This window comes from Caretta caretta, chromosome 1 (assembly GCF_965140235.1).
Source record: "Caretta caretta isolate rCarCar2 chromosome 1, rCarCar1.hap1, whole genome shotgun sequence".
NCBI classification, from domain to species: Eukaryota; Metazoa; Chordata; order Testudines; family Cheloniidae; genus Caretta; species Caretta caretta.
In genome coordinates, this window is record NC_134206.1 from 329,478,822 (window position 1) to 329,492,027 (window position 13,206).

A 13,206-nucleotide genomic window follows, 5' to 3' on the forward strand; every position below is an offset into this window, starting at 1 on the left:
TTATAATATTACAGAGAAGTATGTGGGTTTAAATTTACAAAATTAATTTAAGTGGCCATTAGTTAATGCTAAATAACAATGAAACTTCTATGGAATTTTTTATCGTGCTCATTTTAATAGAAAATAGGTTCACCATATTAACTCTAACTCAGAAGAAACATCAAACTAATTTTAGGTGTGCTGTTATTTTTTCTCTTGTTAAAGCTATCACCCCTTCTATTCCTACTTCCTTTATCCAGGGTTTTATAACTCGGCCTTAAAATGAAATCCAAGCTCTAGCTCATTATGTCATACGCAGTCTCAACCTAGATAGTTGTGCTGCCCAGAAAACGCCATTTTTGAGTATTCTCTACATGCATAAAAGAAAAATGATAATTTAAAGATTTTTAGATTTCATAGGTCAAAATTATTTGAAATGGTTTTTAGCAATTGATTAATTAATAAAATGGTCTCTATACTGGATGATTTACGGGATTAGTAACAAACTGTGGAGATTTCATGTGCTCATTGCTTATTTAATCTAACCCAGTTTGACAGAGATCAAAAGTTGCCAACATCTGACTTCCAAGTAGACATAATATAAATGAACATAGGAATTATGATTAATACAATATGAAGAGTAATCAGTGTTCACCAGAAATAACAAGCGCCAAACAGTTTATCCAATATAGGTCTGATCAAGCTGGTGATGCAGTCTGATCCTCATTTCCAAATTACCTGACTTTTTTTTTTTTTTTTGCTTGTGTCATAACTTCGTTATGAAAAGGACGTGTGTGTGTGCGGACCACAGAAGCTGCATGGGGCCCCAGTAACTCAGTGGAGCTCCACACAGGCACAGGGGTCCACTTGTACAGAGCTTGAATTCCTGCAATTCTTGTGCATGCAGAATTCCTATTAACTTAATGGGGAGTTACATGCAGCTAAGGGCTGCACAATTGCACCCAAGTTACTAGTTTCTTTGCCAAAGAACAAGACCAAAATAAAAGTTCGGAACCACATTGGGTATTTTTTAAACAAAAGTCTGAAGTCAATTTCTGTTTGGGCAATTTAAAAAAAATCCATGTGGATTCAGCTTGGATCTTTCCAGTCTGTCATGTAATAATATAATTTGGCTGCTTGCTCCTATTATTAAACGCCTTTATGGAAATAAGAGGAAAACTATTATGACCATGCCCAAATAGCCCATGTTAAAAGCAAAATCTTGGTTGATGACTTCTTGTTTTTCAAAATTCCCCCTTCAAAAATAATAATAATAAAAATATATGACCATTGCCAAGGGTGCTTGAAAGTGCAGCTCAGTATACTTATCATTCCAATAAGCATGCATAATAAAAACATTACAGGTCAGATTCTGAAGCAGGGCTGTAGACTCCCTGTAAGATCTACTTTTGGAGCAAGGTGCTAGTCAGCATTAGTAAGAGTTTCAGAATCTGACCCTATGTTAATAACCAGATATTACAGAGAGTTTTTTAAGCTTGGTAACATAGGACAGAAAACCCAATAATAATGGGGGATTTCAACATCCTCTTATTGACTGGGAACACGTCGCCTCAGGATGGGATGCAGAGATAACATTGCTAGACATTATTAATGACTGCTTCTTGGAGCAGTTTGTCCTGGAAACCACAAGGGGAGAGGCACAGGATCTGGTCCCAGAGGTGAATATAGCAGACCCGCTTGGTAATAGTGACCACAATGTAATTAAATTTGACATCCTTGTGGGGGGGGGCAAATTCCAAAGAAACCCATCACTGTAGCATTTAACTTGAAAAAAGGGGAACTACACAGAAATGAGGAGACTAGTAAAACAGAAATTAGAACGAAGAATCCCGAGAGTGAAATGGCTACAAGCTGCATGGAAACTTTTTAAAAACACAATAATAGAGGCTCAAACTGTATGTATACCCCAAATTAAAAAAACAACAGTAAGAGGACCAAAAAAACCCCACCACCCTGTCTAAACAGCAGAGTAAATAAGGCAATTAGAGACCCAAAAAATCTTGTTAAAAATTGGAAAATAGAAGGAGGAATAGTGAGGAAAATAGAAAGAAGCATAAACTCGGGCAAGTCAAGTGTAAAAGTATAATTCGGCAGGCCAAAAAAGAATTTGAAAAGTAACTAGCAAAAGACACAAAAACTAACTGCAAAATTTTATGTAAGTACATCATACACAGGAAGCCTGCCAAACAATCAGTGAGGCCACTGGACGATCAAGGTGCTAAAGAAGCACTCCAGGAAGACAATGCCATTGCAGAGAAGCTGAATTAATTCTTTGCATCATCTTCATTGCAGAGGATGAGAGGGAGATTCCCTCACCTGAGCCATTCTTTTTAGGTGACAGATCTGAGGAACTGTCCCAGATTGAGGTATCAAAAGAGGAGGTTTTGGAACAAATTGATAAATTAAACAGTAATTAGTCCTCAGGACCAGATGATATTTACCCAAGAGTTTTGCAGGAACTCAAATACAAAACTGCAGAACTACTAACTGTGGTATGTAACTTATCACCTAAATCAGCCTCCATGCCAGATGACGGCTGATATCTAATGTAACACCAATTTTTTAAGAAGACTCCAGAGGTAAGCCTAAATTTAGTACCAGGCAAATGGGTTGAATATATAGTGAAGTACAGAATTATCAGACACATAGATGAACATGATATTTTGGGGAAAAGTCAATATGGTTTTTGTAAAGGGAAATCATGCCTCACCAATTTGTTAGAATTCTTTGGGGAGTCAACAAACATGTGGACAAGGATGATGCAGTGGATATAGTATATTTGGACTTTCAGAAAGCCTTTGACAAGGTCCCTCACCAAAGGCTCTTAAACAAAGTAAGGAATCATAGAATAAGAGGGAAGGTCCTCTCATATATGGATCAGCAACAGGTTACAAGAGGAAACAAAGGATGGGAATAAATGGTCAATTTTCACAATAGAGAGAGGTAAATATCAGGATCCTCAATTATCTGTACTGGGACCAGTGCTGTTCAGCATATTCGTAAATGATCTGGAAAAAAGGGTAAACAATGGGTGGCATAGTTAGCAGATGATTCAAATGTTTACAAGTTAGTTAAGTACAAAGCAGACTGTGAAGAGTTACAAAGGGATCTCACAGACTGGGCATCAAAATGGCAGATGAAATTCAATGTTGGTAAATGCAAAGTAATGAACATTTGAAAACATAACCCCAACTATACATACAAAATGGTGGGGTCTAAATTTCGTTATGGCTCAAGAAAGATATCTTGGAGTCATCATGGATTCTTCTCTGACAACATCTGCCGATGTGCAGCAGCAGTCAAAAAAGCTAACACAATGTTGGAGCCATTAGGAAAGGGCTAGATAATAAAACAGAAAATATCATAATACCACTGTATAAATCCAGAGTATGCCCACACCTTGAATACTGCACACAGTTCTGGTCATGCCATCTCAAAAAACGTATATTAGAATTGGAAAAAGTACAGAGAAGGGCAACAAAAATGAGTAAAGGTATGGAACAGCCTCCATGTGGGGAAAGACTGAAGAACTGGAACTGGAACTGTTCAACCTGGAAAAGAGATGACTGAGGAGAGAAATGACAGAGGTATATAAAATCATGAATGGTGTGGAAAAAGTGAATAAGGAAATGTTATTTACCCCTTTATATAACATAGGAACCAGAGGTCACCCAATGAAATTCACAGGCAGCAGGTTTCGAACAAACATAAGAAAGTACTTCTTCACACAACACACAGTCAACATGTGGAACTCCTTGCCAAGGGATGTTGTGAAGGCCAAAACTATAACTTGGTTCAAAAAAGGATTAGATAAGTTCCTAAAGGCTAGATCCATCAATGGCGATTAGCCAAGATGGTCAGGGATACAGCCTGATGCTCTGTGTGTCCCTAAACCTCTGACTGCCAGAAGCTGGAACTGGAAGATAAGGGGTGGATCACTCAATAAATTGCCCTGTTCTGTTCACTACCTCTGAAACATCTGGTACTGGCCACTGTCAGGAGACAGGATACTGGACTAGTTGAACCATTGGTCTGACCCATTATGGCCATTCTTATGTTCTCATGAAGGAAGGATGGTCTTGTGTTTAAGGGTCAGGTCTGGTAATCAAGAGACTTGAGTTTTACTCTTGGATCAGCCACAGAATTCCTGGCCTAGATTGAAGGTGCAAAGCATTATTTTTTTTTCATTAAAACTTATAAGTAAATACCTACTGATCATTCAATCAGTAAAACAACTCACATGAATAAAGTTGCTGACATGATTGCTTGTAGGATTAGCTTGTAAATGCTTGAGGACGAGGACTGTCTGCCCAATAGGTGTGGATGTTGTGGGTACTACTATAACACAGGTGATAATACGAATAATTTGTGATACTATGAGATACTATGATACTGTGTTGATATAATTTGTGGTACTATAAACAAATATTGATCTGTTGAAAAATGGTTGTTGTTTTGTAGGAAAGGAAATGGTTTGCCTGAAATAAAAAATGATAATGCTGAGATTGCTTTGGGTCTAAATAAATTAACTATTATTATATATATCATTAATAAATTAACTATTATTATATATATCATTAATATTCTTGTAAAAGCAGCAAAGAGTCCTGTGGCACCTTATAGACTAACAGACGTTTGGAGCATAAGCTTTCATGGGTGAATACCCACTTCATCGGATGCATGTCCGACGAAGTGGGTATTCACCCACGAAAGCTTATGCTCCAATACGTCTGTTAGTGTACAAGGTGCCACAGGATTCTTTGCCGCTTTTACAGATCCAAACTAACACGGCTACCCCTCTGATGATTAATAGGCATGCAAATTTAACCCTTACATCAGTAGCATTTTCCAGAGTCCCATCCAGGTGAATGCTTAAGAGGATGCATACATACAGTATGTGTATTACCTGCCAACAGTTAAAGTTGTTATAAAAAAACAGTGATGCATAATGTAAAAATCTGTAATAAAAGTACGAGTAGCCTAATTACATTTAAATATGAATATATGTTTATAAAGTAGTGTTTCTTGCAAATCAGAATATAATGAACGTAAATGTATTCACTTTTCTGTAGGTACCCCAGAGAGGTCTCATTCCATTCTGCTACAATACTCCATCAACGGTGGCATCACTTGGCATCTAATAGATGAGTTTTACTTCACTCAAACTACTGATGTTCTCTTCATTAACGTTCCACTACCAAACACTGCGGAAACCAATTCTACACGTTTCAGGCTCTGGCAACCTTACAACAATGGTAAAGATGATAAATACACGTTATTCCAAATACATGCTTACATAATTATATTTCTGAAGTTGTTTTGGCTAAATAATAATCAGGACTCTCAATCTTGTACAGTATTCTGTTATAATTATATACAGGATGTTTAATACTCAAATTTCAAGTTTTTTGGACTTGATTTGCTAGACATTACAATACCATTACATTTGCACTTTTTATGCATGCAGTTTCCATAATACTGGTGGATGTTTTAAAATAAAAGTATGTAATTTAATATCACTGGGACTACTTGCATAAAATTAGCAGGATTTGGTCCTTAGGGGAGTTTAGAAATGTAATCTATAAAATTAAATTTGTTGAGGTCTGTCTCATTATTCTTAATGGGCCTGATTGTCATTTACACTAAGCACCCTTTACATGATTCTGACTGTGTAGACAGGGTCATTGGTGTAAATGACAATCATGCCCAATATGCCCTAGAAGGCATTAAAAGCAGAATAAGAAAAATATACTTCGTGCATAATCTGCTAGTTAAAGTAGAAAGGTAAACTTCAAAGCAATATATAAATCCAAAGGGATGTTGTCTGTTCCTACTGAGTTTAGGATATACATCTGATGAAGAAGAAATATCTTAGTAACCCCACAAAGGATTCATAACATGATGTTGACATCAAAACACTGAAAAATTCTAGTGATAATTTAAACACAGTAATACAACAATTGTTTTATTTCAGGTGGTTTGGTTTCTTGCTTATATACAGCTTTTTGTTATTTCTAGCTCACCATTGGTTGGTTTAATTATCTCAAAGCCAATTCAGACCCAGTCCTAATAATCCTCCCCCAAAAAGAAAAGGAGGACTTGTGGCACTTTAGAGACTAACAGATTTATTTGAGCATAAGCTTTCGTGAGCTACAGCTCAGTTCATCGAATACATCTTTCTGGTGGACTTCCCGCAAATGTTTAATGACATCCTCCCTTTCAGACAGTATCCTTAAATAGTAAACATCCTAGAGAGAAGGTCCTGCAGCCTCCTCTCTGATAACATCAAGCACACTTTGTGGATTATCTAGAAAGAGGCAATTATGCAAAAGAGCCATCCTACCCAGCTCAAAAGCATGGAAATGTGTACACAAGAAACAAAGAAAGTAGGCCATACTTACAGGATGGGAGACTCTATCCTGGGAAGCAGTGACTCTGAAAAAGATTTGGGAGTCATGATGGGTCATCAGTTGAACACAAGCTTCCAGTGCAACATGATGGCCTAAAAGCTAATTCAATCCTTGGATGCATAAATAGGGGAATTTCAAGTAGGAGTAGAGACATTATTTTTCCTCTGTATTTGCCATTACTGTGTTCAGTTGATCTGTCCATGGTTCAAGAAGGATGCTGATAAATTGGAGAGAGCTAAGAAAAGAGCACAAGAATGATTTGATTAGAAAACATGCCTTAAAGTAACAGTGGCAAGGAGCTCAATTTATTTAGCTTAACAAAGAGAAGGTTAAGAGGCGACCTGTTTATATCTGTAAGTACCTGTATCAGGAACAAATATTTAATAATGGGCTCTTCAATCTAGCAGAGAAAGGTATAACGCAATCCAACAGCTGGAAGTTGAAGCTAGACAAATTCAGACTGGCAATAAGGCATACATTTTTAACAGTGAGAATAATTAACCAGTGGAACAATTTATCAAAGGTTGTGGTGTTTTAAATCAAGATTGGGTGGTTTTTGTAAAAGATATCCTCGAGGAATTCTTTTGTGGAAGTTCTGAGGTCTGTGTTATACAGGAGGTCAGATTAGATGATCACAATGATACCGTCTAGCCTTGGAATCTAAAAATCTGTTAATTATAATTAAGGCTGTGAGTCTTTCACAGGGTCACGGAAGTCATGGATTCCATGACTTTCCAGAACCTCCATGACTTCCGCAGCTGCAGCGCTGGTGCGGCTGACCCCAGGGCTGCCTGAGCAGCTGGAGCAGCCCTGGGGCCAGCTGCACCAGTTGCTGCTTCAGCAGCCCCAGGCAGTTGGTCCCAGCTGCTGCCCCAGAGCAGCAGTCTGGGAGCAGCAGTGGCACCCCAGGCTGCCTCCCGCCTCCCTCCCCCCCCGCCCCCACCAGCAGCAGTGACGGCAGCACCCTGGGCCACCCTCCCCTCTCCCCCAGCAGCAGCAGCTGCAGGGCCCTGGGCCGCCCCTGCCCAGAGGATCAGCAGCAGCAGTGGGATCCTGGGCCGCCCCCTGCCCAGAGCAGCAGCGATGGTGGTGGGGCCTTGGGCTGCCCCTCCGCTAAGGAGCAGCGGCGGGGCCCCAGGACATCCCCTCCCAGGAGCAGCAGTGACCACCAGAGCATCCCCTCCCCCTGGCCCTAGAATAGCAGCGTCCGCTAGAGCGCCCCCTTTTCCCCAGCATCTAAGATTTAGTTAGGGGTATTTTTAGTAAAAGTCGTGGACAGGTCTCTGGCCATGACTTTTTGTTTATTGCCCGTGACCTGTCCACGACTTTTACTAAAAATACCCATGACTAAATCGTAGCCTTAATCATTACCTCTGTGACATATCTGAGTTCCACCGCTTATTTGGGAGTATGGAGACTGCCACCAAAGTTTTCTTTCTCTCCAATGTGTGTTTATCTGACTAGGACTGAAGAGCTCTAAGTTGGCCCAGGGAGATTATTCAGTTCAAGTCACTTGTGACTCATCCACAAATTATACAGCTTAATCATCAGTTTTGACTTTTTGGACCATTAACTCAATGAATTTTTTATTATAGTTTACTTTGCAAAGTAAATATGACTTTACTGAAAGATACTTGCAAAACCATTTTTCACACTTCAGTCAGTCATTACTTTTGTGCAGGTTTCTTATTTTGGAAGAATACTCTATGCTTAGGGGCAGATAGGGCCAGATCGTGGTGCCCTGATGCATCCTGATGAATACTTTATCATGCATATGGCCCAGTGAAGTCAGTGGGACAGGATACTCATGAAAGCAGCTGTTCACCAATGCAGTGAGACTTTTGTACTCTAGCCCACAATTATTTGTTATCACTCTCTTCTCTAAAAGTTAACACAATACATTCTCCCTTTCTTCTTAGGTAAGAAAGAAGAAATCTGGATTATAGATGATTTCATTATTGATGGAAACAACCTAAAGAATTCTGTTATACTTCTGGATACATTTGACTTTGGGCCTAAAGAGGATAACTGGCTTTTCTACCCTGGTGGTAATATTGGGCTTTATTGTCCGTATTCGTCAAAGGGAGCCCCGTACGTATTAAAAGAATCCACCTCTCAGCAATAAATTGGAAATAAATAGCCATCAAATAAACCAGACCTAAAATACCTCTTTCCTTTTTGTGGTAGGGAGGAAGATTCTGCTATGGTATTTGTTTCAAATGAAGTTGGAGAACATTCCATTACAACAAGGGAATTGAATGTGAATGAGAACACCATAATCCAGTTTGAGGTACTTATCCCCATAATGTTTTCTTACATGCGGAGTTTTAATCTTTCTTGCCCTCATTTTGGCATTTTGTTTCCTCTCTGGTGTTTGCCCAATATAGAGATCTGTATAATTTTCCATAATTGTAAACCGTTTTATATGGTTTAACAGCTGTTAGCCATTCTTGTTGTTGATGTGGCTAGCAGGCTTTTATCATGTAGCTATGGAAAATTTCTCTCTCCAATTTTTCTCAGTTTTCTTGCAATTCTTTTAACTGCTTCTACATATATATTTATACTGAATGGTATAAATCAGTGGTGGGCAACCTGAAGCCTACGGGCCGCATGCAGCCCGTCAAGGTAATCCGCTGGCAGGCCGCAAGACAGTTTGTTTACATTGACCGTTCTCAGGCATGGCCGCCCGCAGCTCCCAGTGGCTGCAGTTCACCGTTCCCAGCCAATAGGAGCTGCAGGAAGCTATATAATACAATATGTATATAGCATTTAGCGAAGTCATAGCACATTCCATCATTAAACAACAAATGATTTCGGCTTATAAACTGTTGCTGAAATGATACTTAGAGTATTCTAAGAAAATTAGATTTGGTTGTGTACTAATGCACATTTCAATTTGTCATGCAAGCAATTAATAAAATATTGAACACAAATTGTTTTTTATTTTAAGTAATGGATTGAAAGCCTGCACAACAAAAAAATGAGTTCACATTAAGATACTGCAAGTCTTCAGAGTGTTAACCTCAAAAGGCGTACATGCATATTTTGGATCTGGTACAGGCATTGTATGAAAAAAGTTAAATGCCTTCAGCTAAGGTTTTTGAGGATATTAGTATAAATGAAGCTATTATACATAATGCAGTAAAGTTTCAGTCTGTGTCTCAAGAGTACAAGAACTAGATCTAGTCAAGCATCTCTCTTAATTTCCAGATGGGTGGATTCTCTAGTTATAGTAGATTGACAAGTCTCATGTGCACTGTGGACTGGAGCAATAAGGGAAGATTTATATATGGTGTGTTTTCAACATTTTACATAGTGCTGTGTGTCACTGGCTTTCGGAAATAATTTGTTTTAAGTTAAGAATCAGTATGTTAGAAATAAAACTACTATCCCTAAAAAGATAAGTGGAAACAAAGTATTTAAGTGGTTTTCATCTGTGCTTAGTATTTTGTCTGTAATGTGAGTTTTTACTTACGATATGGTAAATACAACGCAATATATTTTATTCTTGAGGGCCTCCTCATCCTACAAGTGTACTAACAACCCTGGTTCCATCCAGTCTTTTATGTCTTTATAACTGTCACCATGGCATAAAAGGTTTAAAACTGCAAGCATATTTTTTACAAACACATGGGAGGCAGGAAATCAGATTATTTTACATTATGGGCATGCCAAAATACGTTTTAGGGTTTGTCTACACAGGGACACTTAGGAAGGTTAATCTGAATTAAAAGTCACTCCCAAAAAGTGAATTAAATGAAACCACATTAAAGCCACTTTAATTCTAAATGAGAGCATCCACACAGGGGTTTAATGCAGTTAAACTAATCCACTTTAAAGTCACACCTTTGCTTAATTCAGATTAGTTTTCCTAAATGTCCTATGTAGACAAGTCCTTAAGGTTTCAGATGTTTCACAAAACTATACATTACAATTTTCAGGATATTAGTAGGACTGCTGATTATATACAATTTCTAGTGTTCACTATGTCACCGGGATCTCACAAGAACAGCAGGAGAGATTCTGGCACTGCCAGACTCAAACTACATCTCTGGTTTGGCCTCAGATCCAAATGCTACCCTACCCATAGACTTCCTCCTAGGCCCCCACTGTTTTATGTAAGCAAAAAAGAGAATACCAACTCTGAACAAAAGACTGGAATGATATAGTAAATGCCTTTAGGGATAATTTCTATAGTATAATTCTGTTCCGATAGTATAATTCCCTGGGACTCTGGGAGAGTAAAGAGAACCACAGTGAGGTTAGGGATCATTTAATCAACAATGAATGTCTGCATATTTTGTTTGTTTTATTATCATTTCTATTTTTTAAAAATTCACATTTCTCTGCCATCGTGTCTAGTGCAGTCTCTGACTAAGTACTGCCAGAGACGTTGCAAATTACTACAGCCATACTGCTAGGGACTGCGGGTCTATAGCTTTTTGCTTTTGTTGACTCAGAAACATGGTTTTGCCCTTATAGAAATATTTAATGCATCTAATTAATTTTTTATTAGTAGAATTTTTTTAAGATAGCCTGGATTGTGGCATGCCCTTCGATAGGTGGATGGTAGGGGAATGCGCAAGAAACTTTCACCTTTTGTACACCCCACACAAAGGCAATCTCTGCCCTGAGGAGTTGGGACCACACACACACAGAGTCACACAGAGTATCAAGAGAAGGAGCAGCCTACAATATCTTAGAACATTGTACAGCCTGCAAAGTTCCCCCAGCACTCTGGGCTGCTCAAGGAGGGATTATGTCTCCCTGAGATGCAATCAGTCCTTGAGCTCCCCCTGGGCAGTGAAGCCCTGCACCACACAAAATGCAGGTCAGCAGCTAAATATCACATTTTGGCCCTCTGTAGTCTTCGTGATTTTATTTTTCCGCTCTAGATCAATATTGGATGCACCACTGATAGCTCATCTGCAGACCCAGTGAAACTTGAATTCTCACGAGATCTAGGGGCAACCTGGCACCTGCTTCTTCCACTGTGCTACAGTAGTAGCAGCTATCTCAGCTCCTTATGCTCCACTGAGCATCATCCAAGCAGCATTTACTATGCTGGTACAGCTCAGGGCTGGAGAAGAGAGGTCATCCACTTTGGAAAACTGCACCTATGTGGGTAAGTGTCTGGCTTCTAGTTCTAGTAAGGTTTTTTCTGTATTTGAATTTGCTTTATTGAAACAGTAACCATCTTAGAGGAAATGGAGATGTTATGTCCCACCCTGAGTCACAGTTCTTTCCGTAGCTCACCCTTTTCCCGAAGGGGAAAGTAAAGTGTGCCAGCAATTCATCTGGCACAGATTACTTCTGCCACTATGCTGGTTCAGATCTCATGGTTGGCGTGTTGCACAGGGAGCAAAGCTTGCACTATAGCTACTGCCTGCCCTTCTCTGCCCACTTGTGCAAGGTGGGGTGGAGGAAGTAGCACCCTTGTGAAGCCTACTGTCCCTCCTGTTACTCCTGGGGGAATTCTGTGCCAAAAAGTTAAAAATTCTGCACACAGTATTTTAAAATTCTGCATATTTTATTTGTCAAAATAACTCAGTATAAACATGCCAGTTTCAATTATTTTGGTAATTTATTTCAAAATACCTGTCAGCAAGTATGTCTCTAATAATACAGACAACAAAAAAAATTTCCCCCAGGAATAGAGAATTAAAGAAAGCCTTATGAAACCCAGTTCCTGTTTCTCTGTTATGCTTTTGTTGGGTGCCTCTGTCTGGGTATGTTACATGCCAGCTGGGCACATTTTGGGGGAAAACTCTGTCTCTCCAGTCTGAGACACCCACACCGCTCCTCTCCCCACAGAGCCCAGCCCTGGGACACCCCCCGCCAGCCCAGACATCCACACCCACTACTCCCAAGAGCCCAGGAATCCAGAAAAAGAAACAGTCTGATGCTGGGTCCCGGGTTTGTACATAGTTTCGTGCAATGCATGTTACCTCCTTCCTTCAGGATGAGCTGGGAACCACAGCTGCTTGGAATCCTCCAGCTCCCACTCCTTCTCTCTCCCCCCTCCACCACCCCGGCACCCTGTATTTGCTAGCTGTAGAGATGGGCTCTGTTTGTGTCCTGCAACCCCTAGTCGTGGCCAGCAGCTCTGCAGCACCAATTCGGCAGGGGAAAATGAAATTCTGCTCAGAACATTAATACTGGACAAATTCTGCATTGTGCAGTGGTGCAGAATTCCCCCAGGAGTATCCTGTTCACAAACCATCAATCCACATAGCTCAAGCCAGGGGTAGGGATCTTACAACGTCAGTCACCCATCATCCAGATAATAAGTCCCATATTTTGTCTTGAACAATGGCTAATGTTTGGATACTTTACAGGAGTATGTAAATACTTAATAATATAACTAAGCATACATTACTGCACTCTTGAAGGAAGTGTCCCTTTGGTCCCAGCCAGTTATCATTTTATGCCTTGAAGCATAAAGATTGATAGTCCCTAGAATTATAGCCCAGTTACTGTAGTATACCTGCAGATGCTTTTCTTATTCATCTATATGTCTGATTCTATTTTAAAGCTTACTAAAGTATTTGTGATCCACTTATATTGGGAATATTACTACAGACAAAAGGAGCCTGAATAGTAAAGTCAGTGTTAAATGGCCAACATCTTTTTAGGTGCAGGGCTTTCTAAATGCTCCTACTGTGGATTTGTACAGCAGAGGGAAGTCTGCTGTAATTCACCTAGTGTATTCTTGCATAAAGCTTGAAACGAGCATTTCCTCAGAAGATACAGAGTATTGTGAAACTAAGCCTTACAATCAGGAAATCAAAGAACT

General features: G+C 39.6%; 1 protein-coding gene across 2 annotated transcripts in view; it reads left to right on the forward strand.

Moving 5' to 3' along the window:
- The window catches only part of RELN (reelin), a 468,214-nt gene that overhangs the window by 397,658 nt on the left and 57,350 nt on the right, over positions 1–13,206 (forward strand). For both annotated transcript variants that reach the window (XM_048836399.2, XM_048836401.2), the window contains exons 38-41: positions 5,073–5,255; positions 8,330–8,501; positions 8,598–8,700; positions 11,306–11,535. In XM_048836399.2, coding sequence (XP_048692356.2) covers positions 5,073–5,255; positions 8,330–8,501; positions 8,598–8,700; positions 11,306–11,535 — 688 coding nt within the window. The remainder of the gene's footprint in view (positions 1–5,072; positions 5,256–8,329; positions 8,502–8,597; positions 8,701–11,305; positions 11,536–13,206) is intronic.